Raw genomic sequence first — 23,748 nt, 5'->3', positions numbered from 1 at the left:
CCAATTTTCCCCACATCTCAATTTATCATTTTTCTTTTTTTTGTCATATTAGTCATTCTGATAGGTGAGGTGGTACTTCAGAGTTGTTCTAATTTCTATTTATCTAACCAGAAGTGATTAAGAGCTTTTTTTCCATTGCTTTGATTTCTTTTATAGATGATACTGTGTATCATAACAGCAGTACATTTCAAACTCAGCAATAGGCATCTCAAATTCAACAGGTATAGAACAGAACTGCTTTAAATTCAAAACTCACCCTTCTTCCAAGCTTATTTTTACTGTCCTCCTTTCAGATTCGAAATTGGTATTTTCACTGCATGTATCCAATTAATTGTCTAGGCTGTTTCTGCCTTCACAAGATATCCACTAAATGTTTCAAATTTCTTTGCTTTTTCCTTGGAGGGAAAGGAAAATGTTCCTTCCCTAATTCAGTCCTTAATTACTTCTCACCTTTTCTTATTGAAGCAGCCTCCTAATTGGTTTTCCTTATCTGGTCTCTTGACTTAAATACATTTAATACAGCTGCCAAAGTGGTTTTCCTAAATCTCAGTTCTGACATACCTTTTCAAACTCCAGTGGTTTTCTATTATACCTTCAGGATGATTTTTTAAAATTTGGCATTTGAAGCTGTTTATAACTTGGCTCTAATTTCCCTTTCCAATCTTATATATAACTTCCCTTCTCACACAGGTCAGGATAAAAGGTCCAGCCAAAAACACCATCTCTCAGTGCTTTTGAATAGGCTATCTTCCTATTGTAATGCATTCCCTCATCCTTTCTGCTGCTTTTCTAGAAAGAACCAAGTTCTAAATAAGGCCTTCTCCCTACCTCCAGCTTGTTTATGCCCTCCTCCTCCTCTCCACTCCACTCCCCAAATTATCTGGTATTTATTTTGGATGTATTTAAATCTCTTCAAGAAGAGGCTAGGGACTGGTTGATGTTTGTCAGGAGACCTATGTATTCCAAGACAGGTGGTGGTTGGTTGTCCTTTGTTCTGGAAGGGCACTATGACATAGGAAGGTGATGCTGTGACATACAAGTGAATTAGATTTTAGTGAGATAGGGGTGTGCAAGGTCACCTGACTCACTTTCCCTTTCAGAACCATCTGGGTCCAATGTCCAGATATAGATCAGGACTACACAAGTAGCCCTGGATGCAGTGGGAGATCTTTGCCTTTTTAAGCTGATGTCTTCCTGGGGTCTCAGTTTGAATGAGGCCACACACATTCTGTGATAAAAGTTGTTACTTTTGAGGCAGAGAATCAAAATCTGGAAAAAGGGATTTGGTCACAGAAATGATTGCTATTTATATTCAATCAGAGTCAATAAGAACCCAAACATTAACCCAACGAGGCTAGGCCTATGACCTATTGATAACCAATCAATGAGGATGTGAGTGGTTTTAATTTAAGGCAAGGTCCTTAAATCTAGCCAATAAACCCCAGGATATCTTGGGAGGGTTCATTAGTGGGAAAAAAAAAAAAAAAAAAAAGCTTTTAAGTGTGGGTAAGAGTATGGTAGCCTTTGTGGACAGAAGGTTAGACAGGTGAGAAGAGGTGATCATTAACTGACATGAGGGTGAGGAAAGGGACTGCAGTTTTTATGAATGCATCCAAAAACAGGGCGAAGGAATGGCCTTCGCAGTAATACGTAAAAAGTGCTAGAAAAGTAGGTGGGGGAGCCGGACGGGAGGGCTTCCTCTGACAGCCCTGAAGAAAGCTAAGGAATACCAAAAAAGCTAAAGAATTTCGGAGGGAGAAGATAAATTTTATTCGGGTGTCTTGAGTTGGCCGCAGGGGCGGTGGGCACCAAAAGCACCAAAGAAGCAACAGGGGAAACGGTGGAGAGAGATTTAAGTTTAGGCAGGAATGAGTCCTGAATTGGAATAGCGGAGCCTAAGGGGTGAATGGGCTTTCATGCTTTCTTCCCCGGCCCCCCTACTTTTTTTTTTTTTTAAACAAGCGTCCCTTCTCATCCACGTACTTTAGTCTTTTCACTTCGTCCATTAAGTTTGAGTTTTTCGGTTGGCCTTTTTAGGCGGGTTATTTTCAACGCCGTCAGCCCCCTGTACGCAGGAGTACAGGGCTGGGTTGCAGCGGCCACCATTTCCGCCTTTTGGAGCGCCTCAAGCTCCGCCTTCCCTTCGGTTATCGGGGGTTGATTAGTGCTGCCTGCCCAGCGTCGCCAATGGATTGATTGACGCTGTCTGCGCCTGGGAGGAGCAGGCACCGACGCCCGGTCTTTATTTGTTGCTGAGGGGGGCCTGGGCCTTGGTTCTCGGTGTGTGGCTCTTCTTTGCGTGAAATTCTGGGACTCCTGCTTATCTTTCCCACGCTTACTCTTTTGACATCACCCTTTTGCCCCCGCTTCTCCCGCGTCCCGTCCCCACGGGGTGTGTGTGGGGGGAGTGGGGTTGCAAAACCGCCGGAGCCATGGAGGACGAGATCATTCGTATAGCCAAGAAGATGGATAAGATGGTGCAGAAGAAGAACGCGGTAAGCGAGGCAGGCGGAGAAGGCGCGCGAGAATCGAGCGCCGGATGGGGGGGTGCGCGGGTGGGGTCGGCAAGAGGAAGCGCGCGCTCCGACGTCCGGGCTAGCTCGCGCTGGGCGGCCGCGGGGGAAGAGGATCCGAGCTATTCCAGCTGCTCCGTTTCGGCCTCGGTCCGGGCCTTGCTCCCCTAATCAAGGAGATGAGGCCGGGGAGTGGCGGGGAGACGATGAAGGCTCCCTTGCTCCAGGAGAACGCCGGGAAGCATGAACGGCTTCGGGCCGGTTCTGGGTGGGGGCGGGGCCTGTAGAATCCGAGCCCGGGGTCTCCCGCCGGGCGAGGAGAAGGCTGAGCCTTGGCGGAACCCTAAGTAGTTAGGGCTGCCCTGCGTGGCACGTGAAAGCGCCTACCTCCTAGATCTCCCTGCGCCGCCCCTCCGCGCCCCGAGGGACCGCTCTACGTGTGTGGTTCCGGGATTGTTCTGAAGTTTTATTTAGGAATAGAAACTCTAGAGAAAGAAACCCGGGGGAGAGCGAGAAACGGGGAGAAAGGGAGGGAGGCTTTTGTGTGGAGGAAGTAAAGGAAACTAAAGCCGTAATTCTGGAGCCACTAAGTCTCTTAGCTTGACTTTTAATTAAAAAAAAAAATCATACTTGAGTGACAGCGTTTGCTGAGCGGCCACAAAGGGTATTCTCATCCCTTTTCCAATTAGAGCCTGGCGACTGACTACCTGCGATTGAGAGGCTGGTGTTGTACGCCTCACACTGACACGCGAGCGCCCACACTTTGACTCCCATTCTTTTTCACACTCTTCCCCTCCCCCCTTCCCCTTCGCTCTTCGATCCTAAAGTAGGCCCGGACAGGTAAGAGGCTACATTGTCTTGCTTTTTCCCTCTTTATGAGGGGTTTCAAACTTTTTGGTGTGTCGTGGACATCTTGGGTGCCTACTTTTTATAACTTTGTTTCACTATCAAGTACAGTACATAAATAAAAAGAACGTTATTTCCTACTAAAATGCATGGGGAAAAATTTTTGTATTGAAATAGTGTATTAAAAAAAAGTTCGTGGATCCCGGGCTAAGAGTTCTTGGTCCATGCCTAACTAGTGACGCAGTCTTTGTAAAGGAGATGTAGTTCACGTGTTGTTCAGAGGTATTCAGTTCCTGGCAGGTACATAATAAATGTTTATTGATTAATTTTTTAAAGATAAAAGCAAGATAAAGCCTTGTAGATAAATTCACTGACTAAATCCATTTTTTTTGTAACTTTATCCATCCCTGCTCAAAAGAGATTATATACGTGAAAGATAAACTGAAAACCTGTTGTTATTGATAACGATAGTGAACTTTTCTCATTCCTCTAGGGTTCATGGTGAACTTTTTTTGTACTTGCCAAACAGTTTAGGTGACTACGTTTACCAAAAGTTAACAATTAATACCCTAGTTCTCCCTACATTATCTTTAATCTGAATCACTACATCTAGAGGGTGATATCATCTGTTCTTTCCCAATCAACATTAGGATTACTGCTTTGGTAGTTACTGAGATGTCACTTGTATGAGGAAAGTAGTTTTCTGAGATCTAGTTCTTTCCTTTTTACCTGTACTTAACATTTTCTCTCACTTGGAATTTGTCAATTTTAGGAAACTTTCCATCATGACACCTACCTTCTTTAGTTTACATTCTATGAAATTCATTTTTAGTCTTGTAAAATTTCCTTCTATTTGTTCGTCTCTTAAGTGGAATTATTTTTTTTCCAAATCAAAAATGAAGAGGAAGAGAGAAAATATGGCTACTCTAATTAAAAAAAAATGAAACGGGCAATAGAGGCCATGATATTCAGTCATCTTATTTTAAAGATCAGTAAATTGAGGCACAAAGGTTCATTGACTTGACCAGGGTCACACTGTGGCAGGATTTGAACCAAGGTCTTGCTGATGTCAAGTTGAATTCACTATTTTGGAAATAATACTGCTTGGAGAGAGGGATTTACCACCTCCAACCCCCCAAGTTTTTAGGCAAAGGCCTAAAGACCAGTTGTCAGAAATTACAGAGCAATTTTTTTCAAGTGTGAACTAGCCTGTATTTAAGTTAAAACTTAAAGGGTTTGGTGATTAGATTTGAAAATCTACTTCATATTACCCCTAATCTATGATATTGGAAGAGAACCTTGGTGCCTTTTTTGGGGGGAAGTGAAGGAACGTGGAGTCTAGGTAACAAAAAATTTTTAGATGTAAAACAATATTTGTTTGGTTTAAACATGTACATTCTTTTTACATATTTCCAAATAAATCATGTTGAGAGAGAAAAATCTGAAGAAAAGGAAAAAACCACAAGGAAAAAAGAAAAAAAGTGAACATGGCATGTATTGATTTATATTCAGTCTCTATAGTTCTGTCTCTGAATTCGGTTGGTATTTTCCATCTAAAGTTTATTGGAATTGTCTTGGATCACTGAATTGCTGAAAAGAACCAAATTTATCATAGTTGATCCTTATAGTCTTGCTGTTGTGTATAATGTTTTCCTGATTCTGCTTGTTTCACTCAGCATCAGTTCATGTAAATCTTTCCAGGCAACAGACAAATGGTAGTTCAGTCTTGTTTCAAATCCTTCCTAAGACAGTTAAGCATAATATGTTCCTCAATTTCCTCAGCTCTGAAATGAGAGGATTGAATTCTGCATGCTTCATTGCCTTTGGTAGACAATCTTTCCTTGAACAGGTAAAAACAAGCTTAGAGACAACTTACTCTCATATCAGTGTTCCTTTTGAGTACCTTTAGGTACTAATGGTTATTGTCATAATTCAGGAGCCAATTCTGTTATCATCTGATGACATTGATTATATTTTGCCAACAAATGGCAAATATGGAGACCCTAAAGAGGGTTTAGATTGTTTTATTTGGAGCTTTGGAAAGAAGGAAAGGATGAGTAAGGAAAGAACTTAATTATAGTTTTGAAGATAGTTTCTGAGGGTTTCCTCAATATCAGCCCAAATGGTATTGAATTTCATCAGGAGTAATTGAAGTTTGATGTTTCTGGATTTAGTCATAAATTCATTATACTAAATATAGACTATTTAAAAGTGTATAGCTACTGTATTTATCAAAAAGGTTTTTCCTTTTTCAACTTTTGGTCTAAGTGAATAAAAGGCATCCCTTCTTCCCAGTTATGCATAGAATGTTATATAAAAAAATTAAGCAATTTGATTACGTGAAACAAGGTAATTTGAAATCAGTTTCTATTCTAAGAATAGTTAGGTTTTTAAGCTTTATTACAAATTAAATTTTCTACTAGGTAAGGTAGTCCTTTTTATCAATTATTTCAGGAACCTGATGACCTAAAATTGTGTCTTAGTTGATTTCTTTATGACTTCTAACCATTTTGTCTTAGCAACATGCTAATCCTTCTTGCTATATTATAGATGTGTTGCACTGAGCCTTTTCTGAATTATCCATCTGAACTAAGTAATATAAGAGATTATCTTGTTTCATAATAAAGTCTTAAAGTTCCATATTAAAGTATTAATGAATCTCTGTTAGCCCTCCTGTCCAGCTTTCACTTGTACTGTGAACTAATTTTGGCTTTGAAATTAAACAGATTCTTTCTTCCTCTTGCATCATTACAGTAGTAGATGCTGTAATTTAATAGAGTCTATGTTAAATCTAGCTTCTTTGATTTTAGTTTTTCAATGTCAGTTAAATGCAAAATATAGTTTTAATTCAAATAAACATGACAAATAAGCATTTTTAATCTCAATTTGAAAAGATTGAATCTTGAAGCTATAAATCACTATCATTTCCAGCTAACTCAGGAATATATACAAATTACAGTATTTTAAATTCTTTTTTTAATCTGTGATAACTGCCAAAAATGGGAGGGAAGGCTGCTCTATTAGTTATCTCCTGAAATTTCTGGAAGGTACAAGTTGGTTTTTTTTTTTTTTTTAAATAACCTCAATTTTCCAGGTAACCAAAAACATATAGCTTAAGTTTAGTCATAGACCACATATAAGTTTTATTGTTTATCAAATCCACAGAAATAGTAGCGCCCTCCCCCCCAAAAAAAAAAAATCACACAGGATGCTGTGTAATCTGGTTGAAGTAGTCACATTGATAAGAATGTATGTGATATGTTTAGTGTGAGTTTTAATTTATAGATCATTTATAGGAGACTCATTTATCAGAGGTTGATAGAGCTGTTTCTTAATGCAATAATATTTCTGAAGTAGGGAAAGGTATATATTAAATTTTTTGTATAATCTTGGCAGGGCAAAGACAATTCCATTAAAACGGATTTTGAGAGAAGTGTAGAGGGGTGATAATTGATAATATACTTACACATTGTATTGTCTTTAAGCAATAGAATATTCCTTAAAAGAAATCTGATATATTGACTATTTGGTGTGAAAAGAACTGATTGGTGTTTCCTTGCTTTTTTTGTGTGTGGATTAGTGACCAGATGGGATTTGGGGAATCATATGATAATGTTATATGTTATTAGAAGTAGTCTGATGGGACAGTAGATACAGTGCCAGGCTTGGAGTCAGGAAGACCTGGGTTCATATTCAGCCTTAGATGCTAGCTGTGTTATACAACCTGGGTAAATTACTTCTGCTTTGGTTTCCTCAGTTGAAAAATGGGGATAATAATGCCACCTCACTCTAGATTGCTGTGAGGATCAAATGAGATGATAATTTATAAAGTACTTAGCATAATACCTGACAACATAGTAGGTACTATAATATGTGCTTCTTTTCTTTTTCTCTGTGGTGATTTGGATTTTTAACTTGTCTTATTATTTATCCCTTCCATATTCTCTTCCTTAGGTTCTCTTCAATGACTTATTTTTTTTCCCCACCCTGCCAAATCCCCTGTATCTACTCAATCAATCATAAGCAGTGCATCCCATCTTTTTTAACCTTAGTATGAATAAATGGAATAATGGGATCATGGCTAGGAAAACATACTAAAAGTTTTTTTCTAGTTTGTTTTTTACAATATTAAAATGTGACTAAATATTTTGAATAATTTTGTTTTGTAGGCTGGGGCACTGGATTTACTAAAGGAACTTAAAAATATTCCCATGACTCTGGAATTATTGCAGGTATGTTCATTGTAGGTATTATTGATATTGCAGGTATATCATTAATGAGAATACAGGACTTCATAAAATATTAAAGCATACATTAATGCTTAAACAAATGAACCACAGTGCTATAAATACTCACTACTGATGGAAGTTTTTTGTAGATTTTTTTTTTTTATACTATAATAATGCAATTTGCTATTTAATGACATTTGAAAATTTAAGATAACCTAAAATAGTCATAAATTTACTTTGGATCTAAGAATTAGCTTAAATTTGAATTAAGTTGTTCATTTTCAAGAAATTAAAAATGTAAAGGGATAGGGGAGGAATAAGTATGTTATTAACATTGATGATCAACTTTATATTCATACCTATCATTTGGGGGTCATAGGAGGGATTTTGATAGATTCAGAAGGAATTAAACACATATAGCCAGGTTTTTTTTTTTTGTTTTTTTGTTTTTTTTGTTGTTGTTGTTGTTGTTGTTGTTGTTGTTGTTGTTGTTGTTGTTTTTTGTTTTTGTTTTTTGTTTTTTCTGGGACATATATTTCTTTGCCAGGAGTTCTTCCTATTCATCCTTTTCCTGTGACTAGATGAAAGCTAGTGCCTAAGAGGCAGTTTCAAATAGTTGAAAGAATTATAAGTTTTAAGTCTCAGGTGCTTGTTACTTATACTTTGTGGGACCTCTCTGGGCTTCAGTTGTAAAATTCATGTCTTATTTCCTCAAGTAGGTTGTCTTCGGCTATGATCATATTGTAATAACCTGTATATCCTGTATAACATGACACACAGTACCTTGGACATGATTATTCAGTGAATGTGAAATAATTAAGTGAAGAATTGTGAAGAATTTACAAAAATAAGCGTGTAAATTGTTCTTTCTTTTATATTTTCCTTAGGGCATTCCCTCTCAAATACTTTCTTGCTTGCTATTTAGTTATTCTAGATCCTTCAAAACTAAATTTTTCCCCCCCTTGAGTGCCTTTTATTTTTCCAAATAAAAGTAAAGATAGTTTTCTTTTTTTTTTTTTAATTAATTTTATAATTATAATTTTTTTTGACAGTAGTACGTATGCATGAGTAATTTTTTTTTTTTACAACATTATCCCTTGTATTCATTTTTCCAAATTTTCCCCTCCCTCCTTCCCTCTACTCCCTCCCCTAGATGACAGGCAATCCCATATATATTAAATGTGTTACAGTATAACCTAGATAAAATATATGTGTGTAAAACCAAATTCCTTGTTGCCGGTAAGAATTGGATTCTGAAGGTATAAGTAACCTGGGTAGAAAGACAATAGTGCAAACAGTTTACATTCAATTCCCAGTGTTCCTTCTTTGGGTGTAGCTGTTTCTGTCCATCATTGATCAATTGGAAGTGAATTAGATCTTCTTTATGTTGAAGATATCCATTTCAATCAGAATATATTTTTATACAATATTGTTGTTGAAGTGTATAGTGATCTCCTGGTTCTGCTCATTTCACTCAGCATCAGTTCATGTAAGTCTCTCCGAGCCTCTCTGTATTTATCCTGCTGATCATTTCTTACAGAGCAATACTATTCCATAACATTCCTATACCATAATTTACTCAACCATTCTCCAATTGATGGGCATCCATTCATTTTCCAGTTTCTAGCCACTTTACAAAAAGAGCTGCCACAAACATTTTGGCACATACAGGTCTCTTTCTGCTCTTTAGTATTTCTTTGGGATATAAGCCCAGTAGTAGCACTGCTGGATCAAAGTTTGATAACTTTTTGGGCATAATTCCAGGTTGCTCTCCAGAATGGTTGAATTCTTTCACAACTCCACTAATAATGCATCAGTGTCCCAGTTTTCCCACATCCCCTCCAACATTCATCATTATTTTCTGTCATCTTAGCCAATCTGACAGGTGTGTAGTGGTGTTAGATCCACTTTCAATGTCCATAGTAGCTCTCTCTGGACATGGATATCATTTTCTATCCCCCAAAATCGGGATAATTGGGGTAATTTATTGGGATTATCCTGGATCATCACATTACTGAGAAGAGCTAAGTCTATCATAGTTGATTATCACATAATCTTGCTGTTACTATGTACAGTGTTCTCTTGGTTCTTGCTTATTTATTTAGCATCCGTTCGTGTAAGCCTTTCCTGAAATAACTTTGCTTATCTTTTCTTACAGAACAATAATATCCATTATATTCATTTACCATAACTATTCAGCCATTTCCCAGTTGATAGGCATCTACTCAATTTCCAGTTCTTTGCCACTACAAAAATTTCTGCACTTGTAGGTCCCTTTCTTTTAGATTTCTTTGGGACTACTATAATAACACTACAGTAACACTTCTGCATTAAAGGATATGCACAATTTGGGCATAGTTTCAAATTGTTCACCAGGGTGGTTGGATCATTTCACAACTGCACCAACAATGCATTAATGTCCCAGTTTTCCTACATCCCTTCCAGTATTTATCATCTTTTCCTGTCTTCTTAGCCAATATGAGAAGTGGTTCCTCAGAGTTCTTAATGTGCATTTCTCCAATCAATAGTGATTTAGATCATTTCTTAATATAAGTGTAAATGGTTTTAATTTCTTCATCTGAAAATTGTTTCCTCAAAACAAGTTTTGTAGCTTAAATTATTTCTTCCTTCCTTTTAAAATTATTTCCTGATTAACCCAGATTATTGAGGCATCGAGGTGGTACAGTGAATATGTTGTTTTATTTGGAATCAGGAAAATAGGATTTGAAATTTAGCCATCAACATAGTCATACGATTGTGGGCAAATCATTTAGCCTCTTTCAGCCTTCATTCCCTTATCCTTTAGCTAGGTATAATAATAGCACCCAGATCTCATGGTTGTGTTGGAAGATAAAATGAGAAAATATTTACCAAAAAGTGCTATGTAACTGCTATTATTATCAGAAGTAGTAATAGTGATAGTATTCCACCTAAACCTCTTTGCTCTCTGTTAGTTTGCATTTGCTATATTAATTGGCCAATGATTTATAGATTTGATTTGGGCAAGATAGCTGTTGTGAGATCCTAAGTCAAAAAAATTTTTTTCTTCATAAAATGCTGTCTTTTCATATGTGTATTGTGTAGATCTATGGTGGCAAACTCAAATAAAAAAGGAGCCACTGAACCCTACATGTTGCATATTAACTTAGAAAACTACATAGTAACATTATCTATATTTTATTGCATTTTTATTTATTTTGTTAAATATTTTTCTAGTTACATTTTAATCTTGTTTGGTTGGCTTTTGGTAATATTGTGGGTCACGTGTGACTTACACATTTTTGACACCTTGGATATAAATGCTTATGTAGCTTGTCAGCTTCTATATAACAGGTATGATACCTAATAGTATATACTTCAGTCAGAAAGCTTTATTAACCTTAATATGTATCTGTTCTTATAGTGTTGAATTTTGTTTTTGTTCAGTTGTATCTGACTTTTTGTTATTCCATTTGGGGTTTTCTTGACAGAGATACTGGAGTGGTTTGCCATTTCCTTCTCTAGTTCATTTTGCAGGTGGGAAAAAGGGTTAAGTGATTTGTCCAGGGTTATATAGTTAGTAAATGTCTAAGATCAGATTTGAACTTAAGAAGACTACAGGTCTGGGACTATTCACTGAACCAATTAGTTGCTTACGGCTTTAAGCATACACATACAAAGAATGAAAAAAACCAAATTCAAAGACTTTATATTTCCTAGAAGAAGCAGAAATACATATGAAAGTATGTGCAGAATAGAGGTTAGGAGAGAAGATCACCAGAAGCTGAGGATTAAGAAGGGCAGCATATAAAAGGCAGTGCTTGAACTGTGACTTGAAGGAAGAAAGGGATTCTGTAAATATCAGGAAGGCATGATTTCTAGAAGACATGAGGAATTACAAGTGCAAAGACATGGAGATATGAGGTGGAATGCTGGGGGTGAGGAATAGAAAACAAGTTTGATCATATCAGAATAAAAGAGGTGGTGAAATTATGTGACTGAAAAAACTATGTTGGTATGAGAATAAATCTCTTTAAAAGCAAAACTGGGATTTTAGACATAATAGAACTCATTAGCTTGAGTAGAGGCGTGACATGATCATCAGATCTTGCTTAAGGAAAATTACTTGGGAAGCTATATTGATGGAGAATGAGTCAGAACAGAGAAATTTGAGAAACAGATGGGGAGCCATCCCAAAAGTCTATGCTTGAGGTGATGAGGCTTTGAACTAGGATGGTGTTTGTGAATAGAGGGAAGGGGTCAAAATGTGAGAAATGGAAAGCTAGAAATAGCAGGATTTGGCAGTTGATGAGATGTGGAGTGAAAGTCAAATCAACAAACAAACATGAAATGTTTACTATGTTTTAGGAACTGAGGTCAAGGATAACAAAAAAATGCTGTATGTACAGTAAAGTGTGAACAATTTGTTGGGACCAGTTTCTTTAATTTTGAATTCCTATGCATTTTTATCTTTCTGTTATTTCCATTTTATTTCTATAGTTATCTGAGTCAGCACACACACACAGACACAGGCACACACACACACACGAAATATTTGGGAGACTAGAGGTTACAGAGAGAGAAAAAATAATCTGAAGCTTTTTCAGATTTGAAAAATGGCAGATGGTATAACAAATCTAATCTTTGACAAACCCAAAGATACCAACATTAGGGATAAAAATTCATTATTTGGAAAAAACTGTTGGGAAAACTGGAAATTAATATGGCAGAAATTAGATATGGATCCACACTTAACACCATATACCAAGATAAGATCAAAATGGGTCCATGATTTAGGCATAAAGAGTGAGATAATAAATAGATTAGAGGAAAAGAGGATAGTCTACCTCTCAGACCTGTGGAGGAGGAAGGAATTTATAACCAGAGGAGAACTAGAGATCATTATTGATCACAAAATAGAAGATTTTGATTACATCAAACTAAAAAGTTTCTTTACAAACAATACTAATGCAAACAAAATTAGAAGGGAAGTAACAAATTGGGAAAATATTTTTAAAAGCAAAGGTTCTGACAAAGGTCTCATTTCCAAAATATATAGAGAACTGACCCTAATTTATAAGAAACCGAACCATTCTCCAATTGATAAATGGTCAAAGGATATGAACAGACAATTCTCAGATGAAGAAATTGAAACTATATCCACTCATATGAAAGAGTGTTCCAAATCACTACTGATTAGAGAAATGCAAATTAAGACAACTCTGAGATACCACTACACACCTGTCAGATTGGCTAAGATGACAGGAACAAATAATGATGAATGTTGGAGGGGATGTGGGAAAACTGGGACACTAATACATTGCTGGTGGAGTTGTGAAAGAATCCAGCCATTCTGGAGAGCAATTTGGAACTATGCCCAAAAAGTTATCAAACTCTGCATACCCTTTGACCCAGCAGTACTACTACTGGGCTTATATCCCAAAGAAATACTAAAGAGCAGAAAGAGACCTGTATGTGCCAAAATGTTTGTGGCAGCTCTTTTTGTTGTAGCTAGAAACTGGAAGATGAATGGATGCCCATCAATTGGAGAATGGTTGGGTAAATTATGGTATAGGAATGTTATGGAATAGTATTGCTCTGTAAGAAATGACCAGCAGGAGGAATACAGAGAGGCTTGGAGAGACTTACATCAACTGATGCTGAGTGAAATGAGCAGAACCAGAAGATCACTATACACTTCAACAACAATACTGTATGAGGATATATTCTGATGGAAGTGGAAATCTTCAACATAAAGAAGAGCCAACTCACTTCCAGTTGATCAATGATGGACAGAGGTAGCTACACCCAGAGAAGGAACACTGGGAAGTGAATGTAAATTGTTAGCACTAATATCTGTCTGCCCAGGTTACATGTACCTTCGGAATCTAATGCTTATTGTGCAACAAGAAAATGGTATTTACACATATGTATCTAGGTTATATTGTAACACATGTAAAATGTATGGGATTGCCTGTCATCGGGGGGGGGAGGGAGTAGAGGGAGGGAGGGATAATTTGGAAAAATGAATACAAGGGATAATATTATAAAAATAATAAAAATAAAAAATAATAAATAAAATTAAAAAAAAAAAGGAAAATGGCAGATGGAAGCATCTTAATTAATTTTAATCAATTTAATTAATTAAATTTAATTAAAGCATGATTCTTCAAAGCACCTTTAAAGTTTTGTTACTAAACTTAGATTAGAGTAACTTTAAGAGAACATACCATAATTATAGAATAAGTAGAAAAAAACCCCAAATGATGAGTATTGTGACTGATAAGGTATGTTTTTTGCCATCCCTATTCTTTTTTTTATTATAAAATAGTCTCATATAAAGAAATCTTTTCTAATCCTCAGGTGGCCAGAATATCCTACCTATCAGTTGTCAATCTATAATCCTATGATCTTATGATCTAAGATTTGGGAAAGAGTACTGAAGAGGCAACTTACATGTTTATGTGCTTTTTGACCCTGAGAAGTACATATTAGCAAAAGCTGATAATGTTTATGTACTTCTACCAGCCTGCCCTTTTCCATAGAGAAATGATAACATAACAAATACTGTTATTTATAATTAATTTTTGTTTTAACATTACCTTAATTTCTGAATTATGAAACCTATTTCTCCCACCCCTGAGATATTTCTTGAAATACTTGGGAGAAAAGGGTGGGGAAAAAACGGTTTAACTAAACCAACAAACATAATCTCATCTGAGTTTGACAGTAGTTCTACATTTATACTCAGAGCGTATTCCTCCTTTCTTTGTAGATGTGAGGGTCATTTTCTCAACTCTTCTCTGGGCTAGATCTCATCATTATAATTACATAGCTTACAGTTTAAAATTTTATATATATATATGTATTTGTATATTTTTTTAGATAGATCTCTTGATAAACCAGCATTTGTTATAATAAAATATTAGATTTGTAATTAAATCATGTGTGTGTATTTGTGTTAAGTTTCTTATGAAGAGCTTCAGTTGTTTAATAGAATCTATTTAAAATAACATTTTTTGTCTTTCATGAAACTGAAAATTAGTACATGGCAAGTAGTATTTGAGTAAAATTTTAAACTTTATTTGTAATAAACAAAAGTTTGCATAAATGAGTTTTGTTGTGTGTGTGTGTGATTTGCCTTGCAGTCCACAAGAATTGGAATGTCAGTAAATGCTATACGCAAGCAGAGCACAGATGAAGAAGTTACATCATTAGCGAAGTCTCTCATCAAATCCTGGAAGAAGTTGCTAGGTATTGTAATATTTTGTATTTCTCTCATTTGTAGACTTATTATGTCCAGACTTTTGGAGTTCTATTTTCTTTTTTTTTTTTCTCAAAATTTAGAGAATACGATTTCACTTTTATTATAATGATGGTCTTCCTGAATTTTAAATTAAATTAAATTAAAAATTAAAAAAACCTTTTTCGTTTGTATATAGCCAGAAGAACCCTTGGTCAGAAGAACATTAGTTTTTAAAAATATCTTTAAAATAAGATATCAATTTATACTAAGTTGTTGGAAGAACAATAAAAGCACTTTAGAGACATTCTTAAAACAAGTTTGAAATTGAAAACATGTTTGACTTATTGCAGAAATGTGTTTTATATGTTTGTACATAAATGTATATATCCTATATCAGATCTGTTGCTAAAAATTAGTTGAAATTTTGATATATACTATAGTGTGTATGCTTTTCTACAAGACAAGCTTATATCCCTTGGAAAGCATAACAGATTTATTTTTGTGTTTTTCTGCTGTTTTACTATAATAATCTTGAATATGATTCTTCAGAAAGATAGAATTTGAACTCAGATTCTTCTGATTTAAGGGCTGATGCTCTATCCATTGTACCACCTAGTTGCTCCTCTTAAAATTTTTAGAATCCTTTATTCAAGTCTCAACTAAGGTGCCATCTCCTACAAAAAAACTTTTGTTTCCCCTAGTCATTAATAGTCTCTCAAATTATATTATAGTTATCTGTATAAATGTTAGATTTCCTAGAGAATGCAAGTTCCTTGAGAGCAGTAAGGTGTCAATTTTATATTCTAGTGCCTAGCGCATAGTAGATATCTAATAAGTCTTTGTAGAGTAGATGTATTTCCATATCACTGTTGTATATTATTTAAGTTTATCCTCAATTGTAGCATCTGTAATCATATTTTAATTTTTGTTGAAAAATGTAAGTATTCATTCTAATTTAAATTAACTTTTTTTTTTTTTTTTTTTAGTAAGAGAACTGAGTAAAAATTTTTGGTCAGTGGGAGAAAAGACATATAGTTCTCATTGCTATGCTAATAGAGTAACTTGACCAAAGATTGGATAAACCTCATCAATTTATAGAGTTATGCTTTATTTAATACTTAAGACTTTGACTTTTTCCCTTTAGCAAATAGCATTAATAAAATTGTATTTCAATTCTTATAACACATGACTAAAGCTCATTGATTTTTGTATATTTTCAGATGGACCCTCTACTGATAAAGACTCTGATGAAAAAAAAAAAGAATCTGCTATCTCTTCCCAAAACAGCCCTGAAGCAAAAGAAGAAAGGTATTTTGATCTTAAATGTGCTTACCTGATTGTGTTTAAAAAAAAAATAAATTATAATTTCTACAAATATTTTTGACAGATTATCAACACCTTAATATAGTACATATTGATATGGCTTCATTTCCAAAAACCAATCTTTTCTCTTGATTCTCTTGTGGACTGGGGTATTGTTGCCATCACAGAATACATATTTATTTGAACAGAAGATCTACTGTAAGCATTTATGACAGTGTAGTAATTAGGTAGAAGGAGAGTCTGGCTCTTTTTTATATGTCTCAAATGTAGACTCATCCACTTCTATATTTGGATATGTACCTGCTTATATATATATTGTCATTATCTTTTGTGTTCTTAAATTTTTAAAACAATAAAATTCAGGGAATAGACTGACATGAAAATTATATTATAGCTTATTTTCTATCCTGTAGTGAACCAGTTTTGCAGTTTCCCATTTGGGTCCTTGTTTTCTTGTCTCCTTGGAAGTAAGGATATTAGAATAAAATCTATCATTTTATTTTTTTAAAAATGTGATAGATGGCTGTTTATGATTTTTTTTTTTTTAAGCCATAGTCAATTTCCACCAATCACTTCCCTATTCTTCTACCTCAGTAGACCTAAGCAAAGTCAGCTATCAATGTTTGTGTTCAGAAAGTAGTTGTATTATTCTGTATATGGTGGTAAATTCTCACTATCAGCTTTCCAACATCAAGTTTGGATCATTTAAATTTGACTTAACTATTTTTTAGTTATGTTATTTTAGCTTTGATATTGTACTTCTTTTTCTTCTTTATAACAGTACATACAAGCTTTCCCACTTTTTTCTGAAGTTCTCATTTGCTATTTCTTATGTGAATAACAGCTCAAATTTATTTATAGTTCTAGAATGTGTTCCACTATCACTCAGTAAGTAGGTGCCTACTTTGTTTTATTTGCTATTATACAAAGTGCTATTCTGAACATTTTGGCATAAATATGGGAGTTTTTGCTGATCATTGAGCTTCTTAAGGTGAGAGTCTTTGCCTAGTAATGGGATTAAGTCAGAGAATTTGTGGAGTTTAGTGGAGCCCATTATTTCAAGCACTCAAATTTTCAGGGCAAAATAGTGCTCATCTCTTAACAAACTAAGTCTAAGCTAATAATAATTGAAGCAAATCTACCCATGAAAACAGAGAGAGATGCAGAAATGATATTCCAAAAAAAATTAACTAGAGTGAAGGAATAGGCGCAGATAGGTCCCATAGTTACACAGTTTAGAAATAGTGACTCTGATGGATTTGATTCAGCCAGAATTGTTTAAAGAAGTGTAAGGCTGAATTTAAAACTGTGCTTGTACTGGTGGATTCACAGTCAATGAAGTAATGACATTGTTCATCCATTTTTTTCATTAACTGTTACAATCAGAGGGCCAAACTGAGTAAGATGAAATTTAGGAAGGATAATTGAAAAGTTTTATACTTGGATTAAAAAATTAAACAAGTAGAGCATTTGGAGGTTTGGGTAAATAACAGTTACTCTAAAAAAAAAAAAAAGTGAGGTTTAGTGAATTGCTAGTTTATTATAAATCAACATTGTAATGTACTAGCCAAAAAGTTGATACTATAGGAGAAGCATAATGTTTTGACAAAAAAAGTTTGATTTCCATATAATCTGCTCTGGTTGGACCTATAGTTTGAGTACTGTTTTAAGGTTTGGTTATCTTTGTTTTGTATAAGATGTAAACAAGATAGAACATATCCATTAAAAAATAATAAATTAATTGGTTGATGAGAGAAATGGAGAATATGTTCAATGTGAATTGGCCTATTTAATGTGAAGGAGAGAAGACTAAGAGAGGATGTAGTAGTAGCTTTATTTAACTATTTGAGAGCTGCAAGTAGAAGAGAGATTAAACTTGTTTTGTTTATACCAAAAGGTAAAACTAGGAGTAGTGGGTGGAATCTGCAGAGAGGCAAATTTGTTTGATGCAAAAAAAAAAAAAAGAAAAAAAGAAATCTAAAAATTAGAACTATCCCAGAGCTGGAATGTTATTCTGGGAGATCTTTAAACAAAGGCTGAGAGACCATTTATTCCAGTCTGTTCTAGTTGGTGCCGTAGATAGAACACTAAACTAGGATCTAGAAGTTCTAGTTCAAATTTGGCCTAATGTATTTACTAGCTATGTGATCCTGAATCAAATAGGTTAACCTTCATCTGTAAAATGTTGATAATAATAAAACTATCTATCTCCTAGTGTTCTTGTGAGGATCGAGAGATATTTGTAGAGCATTTAGCACATTTCCTGACACACAGGTGCTATGTAAATACTAGCTGTTATTGTTTTTATTAGGATCATTAGCTGTTAGACTAGATGGCATCTGAAGTTACTTCAGACTTTGAGGTTTTCAGGTTTTCTAAGGTATGTCATGTAGAATCCAACATATTGTTCTAAGTTAAACACACAGGCCTCCTTTTTTTTTTTTTTTGGAAACTTATATTCTAAATCATGGCATTGATTTAGTATAGGTAGACAGTTTTAGTATTGTTGAAAGAGTACTTTATTTCTTGTTAAAAGACCTGAGCTAAAAACCTGCTTTTGCCAGTTATTCGCTGTTGGTTTGGGGACATGCTTCTTGGAACTGTTAGGATCAAAGGCCCTGATGTTTATAAAATGCTTTGCAATTTTATAAAGGACTATATAAATAATAATTGGTATTCTACATAGATTTTTTTTAAATGAAGATGAGACTTGTGCATATTATCATAGCTTTAGAGCTGGAAGGGGCCTTAGAGAGATTGTCTAAACCAACCCTTTCATTTTGTTGATGAGGAAATTAGGGTTTAGAGAATCTACATGTTGATCTTCTCAATAACTCCATAAGTAAATAGGATAGTTAATTTTTGTTTCCATTTTCTGAATAAGAAAATTGAGGCACATAGATTGTAACTGCCCATGTTCATATAGCAAATAAATATTGGGATTTGAGCCTAAGTCTTCTTGAGTCCAAGTTCAGCATTATTCATTATGCTACGCTTTTAGTCTGGCAGTGTTGGATATTATTCAATATTCAATATATAAAAGATTTAAGAGACAAAAAATTGCATCTCTTTCTTAATTTAAGTACATTGCACTTAATAGGAGCTTAATAAATTTTTTAAATAAAGGAATGAAAACAGATTTTTAAAAAATTATAAGGTATTATGACCTCACAGTTGTGTAATATTCATGATCTTTGCTTGAAGAAAATGAAAGATTATGATAAATGTCTAGTGAAGTGTTTGTGGCAGGTATTTGAGGAAGAAAAACTTATTGTTTTATTCCATTTGGGCAGTAGTGAAAGAAGTGTTAGAGAAAATTAGAGTGAAGGAAACTATAGGTAAATGTTGAAATATAAAAGGAACAACTATAGGTTATCTTATCATTTGATAGTAAGAGAAATGATGAGGGAAGGTAGCTTAAGAGAACTCTTGGAGGATGTGGGGTATATGTATATAATTTGAATTACAAAGAAAAGATGCTGTATATCTATTCCCCTAATTGAGGGCTAGGAAGAAATGCTTGACTTAGACATTGAATTCTTGAAGTAGAAAAGAAAAAAACATAACTATGAACTAAAAAATAGAATGTGATAGGTTAAAGGAAAAAGTGAAAAGGACTTATCTAATTTACAGAGCAAGTAAAATCATTCCATCCATGGTGATCATAAAGTTTAGCTATGGATTATGTCAAGAGAACAGTAAAGAACCTTTATCACATAGAACTAGAAGTTTTGAACGCTGTTAACAGTGAATTGCAGAGAGAGACGGGATGGGCAAAAATAGTTGCTGTTTGTTTTGAAATTGTAACTGAAACTAGGAAACTGATCTCATTTGGAAAGAACTTTGTGGAGGACCTATTTGGGGGAGATTCTAGTAGAAACAGTTCATCTGAAGTAGTTGGTGTGGTTAAATTGGGTGAGAAGTATTCTTTCAATTCTTCACTAAACTAGTAGTTTTAGATAGATTTTTCTTAAGAGAAAATTAAATAGATTTTTCTCTGTGACTTCCAAGTATTTGTGGCTTTTTTTTGCTGAAGGGAGTGATTTAACTGTATTCTTTCATCTACTACCTAGATAGAACAGTCTTTGCTCTACATTGTTCTCTTGAAATTATATATCTAGTACTAATTTAGAGCTAGGGTGTTCTCATTTGTCTTCTGATGATTTTTTTTTTTTTTCATTAAAATACTTCCTTTTCTAGAAGACGAAACTTCTTTGTGACATTATTAGGAGCCATAAAATTTTTATTTTAGTATACTTAAGAGATCTATTACTTAGGCTGATTAAGGTTGGTTTAAAATATTTTGGTATATATAATTGCATTAGTAATGCATTTGCTATGATTTTAATCTTTTTACTTTCATGATAGGAAGAAAAGGTGTATAAGATTCCCTAATTCCTCTGCTTACTTCTTAGATTTTCTGTTCCTATATATTTTAATCATAAAAGGCTTTATTCTAAATACTCTGAATTTCTTTTTCATTTAAGCCAAAAGCATTGTTTTTACTAAAAAAATGATGGCAAGGAAACAAATTGCTATGAGAAAACCTTTTCCTGATTTTTGTCTATTTTAGTAGCTCCAGTAGCAATGCAAGCAACAGAAAGGAAGAGACAAATACTTCTGATTCCTTCATTCCATCTTTTCCCCGGGCACCAAGCACTTCAGATTCAGTTCGAATGAAGTGCCGAGAGATGCTTGCTGCAGCCCTCAGAACAGGAGGTAAGATCTGCCCATCTCTTGCAGTGTGCCTTCTGCACCAATGGCTCTAGAACACATTTACTTTCATCTTAGATGCCATCCTTTCTTAACTCCTGCCATCTTTTGGCATTGACGGAGATCTGGCTCTTTCTGGATTGCTTCCCTAGGCACCTTTTTCAGTCCTGGCAACACTTTCTTTCGCATTCTTTCATTCATAGTGGCAGAGTAAGAATACTTCTTCCTCTCCATTGCGATCTCCAGCCTCATCGTCTGCTACTATCACAAAATAATCTCTTCTCTTTTGAGGTCCACACTGTCCAAATTTATTAGCCCATCTAGATAGTAATGGCTGATATCTATCAACCTGTAAAAGCATCTCCTGTTATTCCTTCTGACTACTTTGGCAAAACAGCCTCCATGTATTGAAGTGACATACCCAAGGATACACAGGCAATAATTGTCAGAGCCAGGATGTGAACTAAAGTTTTCCTGATTCAAAGTCCAATGTCTTTCCACTGACCACAATATTTAGAGACCTTTTTGGCATTTATCTCTTATTTGACAAATAGTTAGACTATAAGCTAGAATTTTTACTATTTTAATTTTTACTTTTTTTTTTTTAATCTTATATACATAATTTCTATTTATCCTACAGTTTAAAAAATCGTATACAGTTTTATCTTGTTGGTATTGACTTTTACAAAGGTATTTTGTTATTTTTGTTGTTCAATTGTTTCAGAAAGGTGTGACTCTTCATGAACCCATTTGGGGTTTTCTTGGCAAAGATACTGGTTTGCTATTTCTTTCTCTTCCCCCCCCCCCCCCCAGGCTGGGGTTAAGTGACTTGCCCAGGGTCACACAGCAGGAAGTGTTATGTGTCTGAGATCAGATTTGAACTCCGGTCCTCCTGAATTCAAGGATGGTGCTCTATCCACTGCGCCACCTAGCTGCCCCTGCTATTTCTTTCTCCAAGCCTGTTTTACAGATGAGGAATGTGATGCAAACTGGGTAAACTGACTTGCCCAAGGTTATTTAGCTATTATGGTCTGGAGCCATATTTGAACTTGAGGAAAGGATTCTTCCTGACTAGGCCCAGCACTCTATTCACTGCACTACCATGTCTAGGACATAGAGGTGATAGTCCACTATACTTAATTCTAGTCAGATGGCATTTGGAATATTGTAATTAAGTTCATAGGTATCATATTTTAGGAAGGACAGTAATTTTTAGAATATCCAAAACAAATCAACCAGGATAATGAAAGACTGTCATCTCATGTCATAAGTGGGAATTGAAGATGGTTAACCTGGAGAAGAAAAGATTTCAAGGAGATGTGAAATACTTAAATACTTAAGTATTTGAAGGGGTTTTCACTTGAAAGGAGGATTAGCTTTTCTTTTTTTCCCTCCTTGGGCTTAGAGTACAGATTTAGAAGCAGTAGACAGAAGTCACAGAATTAAATTTAGATTTGATCTTAGAAAAACTTTGCTAATGATTGAAGCTAAGTGTAATGTGCCTCCTTGGGGAACTCTCTTTCACTGGAGGTTTTCAAGAAAAACCTGGATGTATAACATAACCTCTTGTTATGTTATATAGATTTTTGTTCACGTCTATATTGAATTAGAAGGGCCTTTGCCCTTCTAATCCTGAAAGATTTTTGGGCAGAGATTAATAAAAGTTAATTGATTACAGAATCATAAGCAATGTTATGAAATTATTTACTGTATATTATTTAATAACATTCAAGCTATTAGGCTAATCTAGTCCATTAGTTTTTGCCCTTGTGGCATTTTATTTCAACACTTTCATATTGAATGAAGCATATTTGAAAGTATTATTTAAAGATCAGAATGTTAGATAGTAGTAGATGGGGTTAGACATAGCAATACAAAAACTATATTTTTATAGGTAATCACAAAATTCCTCAAGGTAAACATTTCCATCTTTATATCCTTCACAGCACGTCACATAATAGTTTTTAAATAGTAAGATCTTGATCAATGTTTATTGTGAAATTGAATTATTTCATTGTCAAGATTTCACTTTCTTAGGACTTCTTTTCAAATACTTTAAGAAAACTCTGAACTCATGAACTTTTAAAAATTATTTTCAGATGACTACATTGCTATTGGGGCCGATGAAGAAGAACTGGGATCTCAGATTGAGGAAGATATCCTTTGAGAAAATAAATAGAGTAGTTTTAGCTCAAGTTTAACATTTGTACCAATCATCCTCTTAATTTTATATTTTATGTTCTGTCAAATAGAAATCTCATGACTTACTGTTGTAAGTCTCATTATTTGAGATTGAAAGTGAATGAAAGTGAGAGTTGAATGTTAGGGCTAATACCAACATTTTTTTCCTGTTGTGTTTTTGTTTCGTTTTTGTCTTTTAATGCACTGTCACTTAGAAGTAAGGCACATAGAAGTGATGTGATTTTTTTTTTCCCCCTTCTTACCTCAATATTAGGTTTAGTATAATTTTTATGTTCACTCTAAATGTATTGTCAAGAAATCTTTTATGTATGGCTAGGTAAAGAAAGTTAATTAAAAATTACTTATTTTCTGAAACTTTATATATTTTCCTATTTCTTGGGACGGGAAATGCTATATTCAGTGCAAACATCTTAACTTCATCAATATTATCATACTGATATATGATCTGCCTACCTATTTCAGTGTGTCTTGTGGCCTACTTTGCAGTGGACAAAGTGCTTTTCATCTTAAATGTCTTCCTTCCTTTCTTTCTTGGTTTCTTTTCTTTCTTTCTTTCTTTTTTTTTTTTTTTTCTTTTGGAGGCAATTGGGGTTAAGTGACTTGGTCAGGGTCACACAGCCAGGAAGTATTACGTGTCTGAGGCCAGATTTGAACTCAGGTCCTTCTGACTTCAGGGCTGGTGCTCTGTCCACTGTGC

The 23,748-nt window shown here is 34.7% G+C and overlaps 1 protein-coding gene across 2 annotated transcripts in view; it reads left to right on the top strand.

The window, feature by feature from the left end:
- The first annotated feature begins 2,152 nt into the window (after nt 1-2,152).
- TCEA1 (transcription elongation factor A1) overlaps nt 2,153-23,748 on the top strand; it is a 32,134-nt gene continuing 10,538 nt past the window's right edge. The window contains exons 1-7 of one of the 2 annotated variants that reach the window (XM_074278378.1): nt 2,537-2,663; nt 3,203-3,353; nt 7,529-7,591; nt 14,716-14,821; nt 16,034-16,121; nt 20,710-20,855; nt 22,949-23,005. In XM_074278378.1, coding sequence (XP_074134479.1) covers nt 7,571-7,591; nt 14,716-14,821; nt 16,034-16,121; nt 20,710-20,855; nt 22,949-23,005 — 418 coding nt within the window. In that variant the 5' untranslated portion in view covers nt 2,537-2,663; nt 3,203-3,353; nt 7,529-7,570. Of the gene's footprint in view, nt 2,496-2,536; nt 2,664-3,202; nt 3,354-7,528; nt 7,592-14,715; nt 14,822-16,033; nt 16,122-20,709; nt 20,856-22,948; nt 23,006-23,748 lie in introns of those variants that run through there. The other variant, XM_074278373.1, reaches the window with a different exon arrangement.

The sequence above is a fragment of the Sminthopsis crassicaudata genome, chromosome 1 (assembly GCF_048593235.1).
Source record: "Sminthopsis crassicaudata isolate SCR6 chromosome 1, ASM4859323v1, whole genome shotgun sequence".
Lineage (NCBI taxonomy): Eukaryota > Metazoa > Chordata > Mammalia > Dasyuromorphia > Dasyuridae > Sminthopsis > Sminthopsis crassicaudata.
This window is presented reverse-complemented; position numbering and strand designations above follow the sequence as displayed.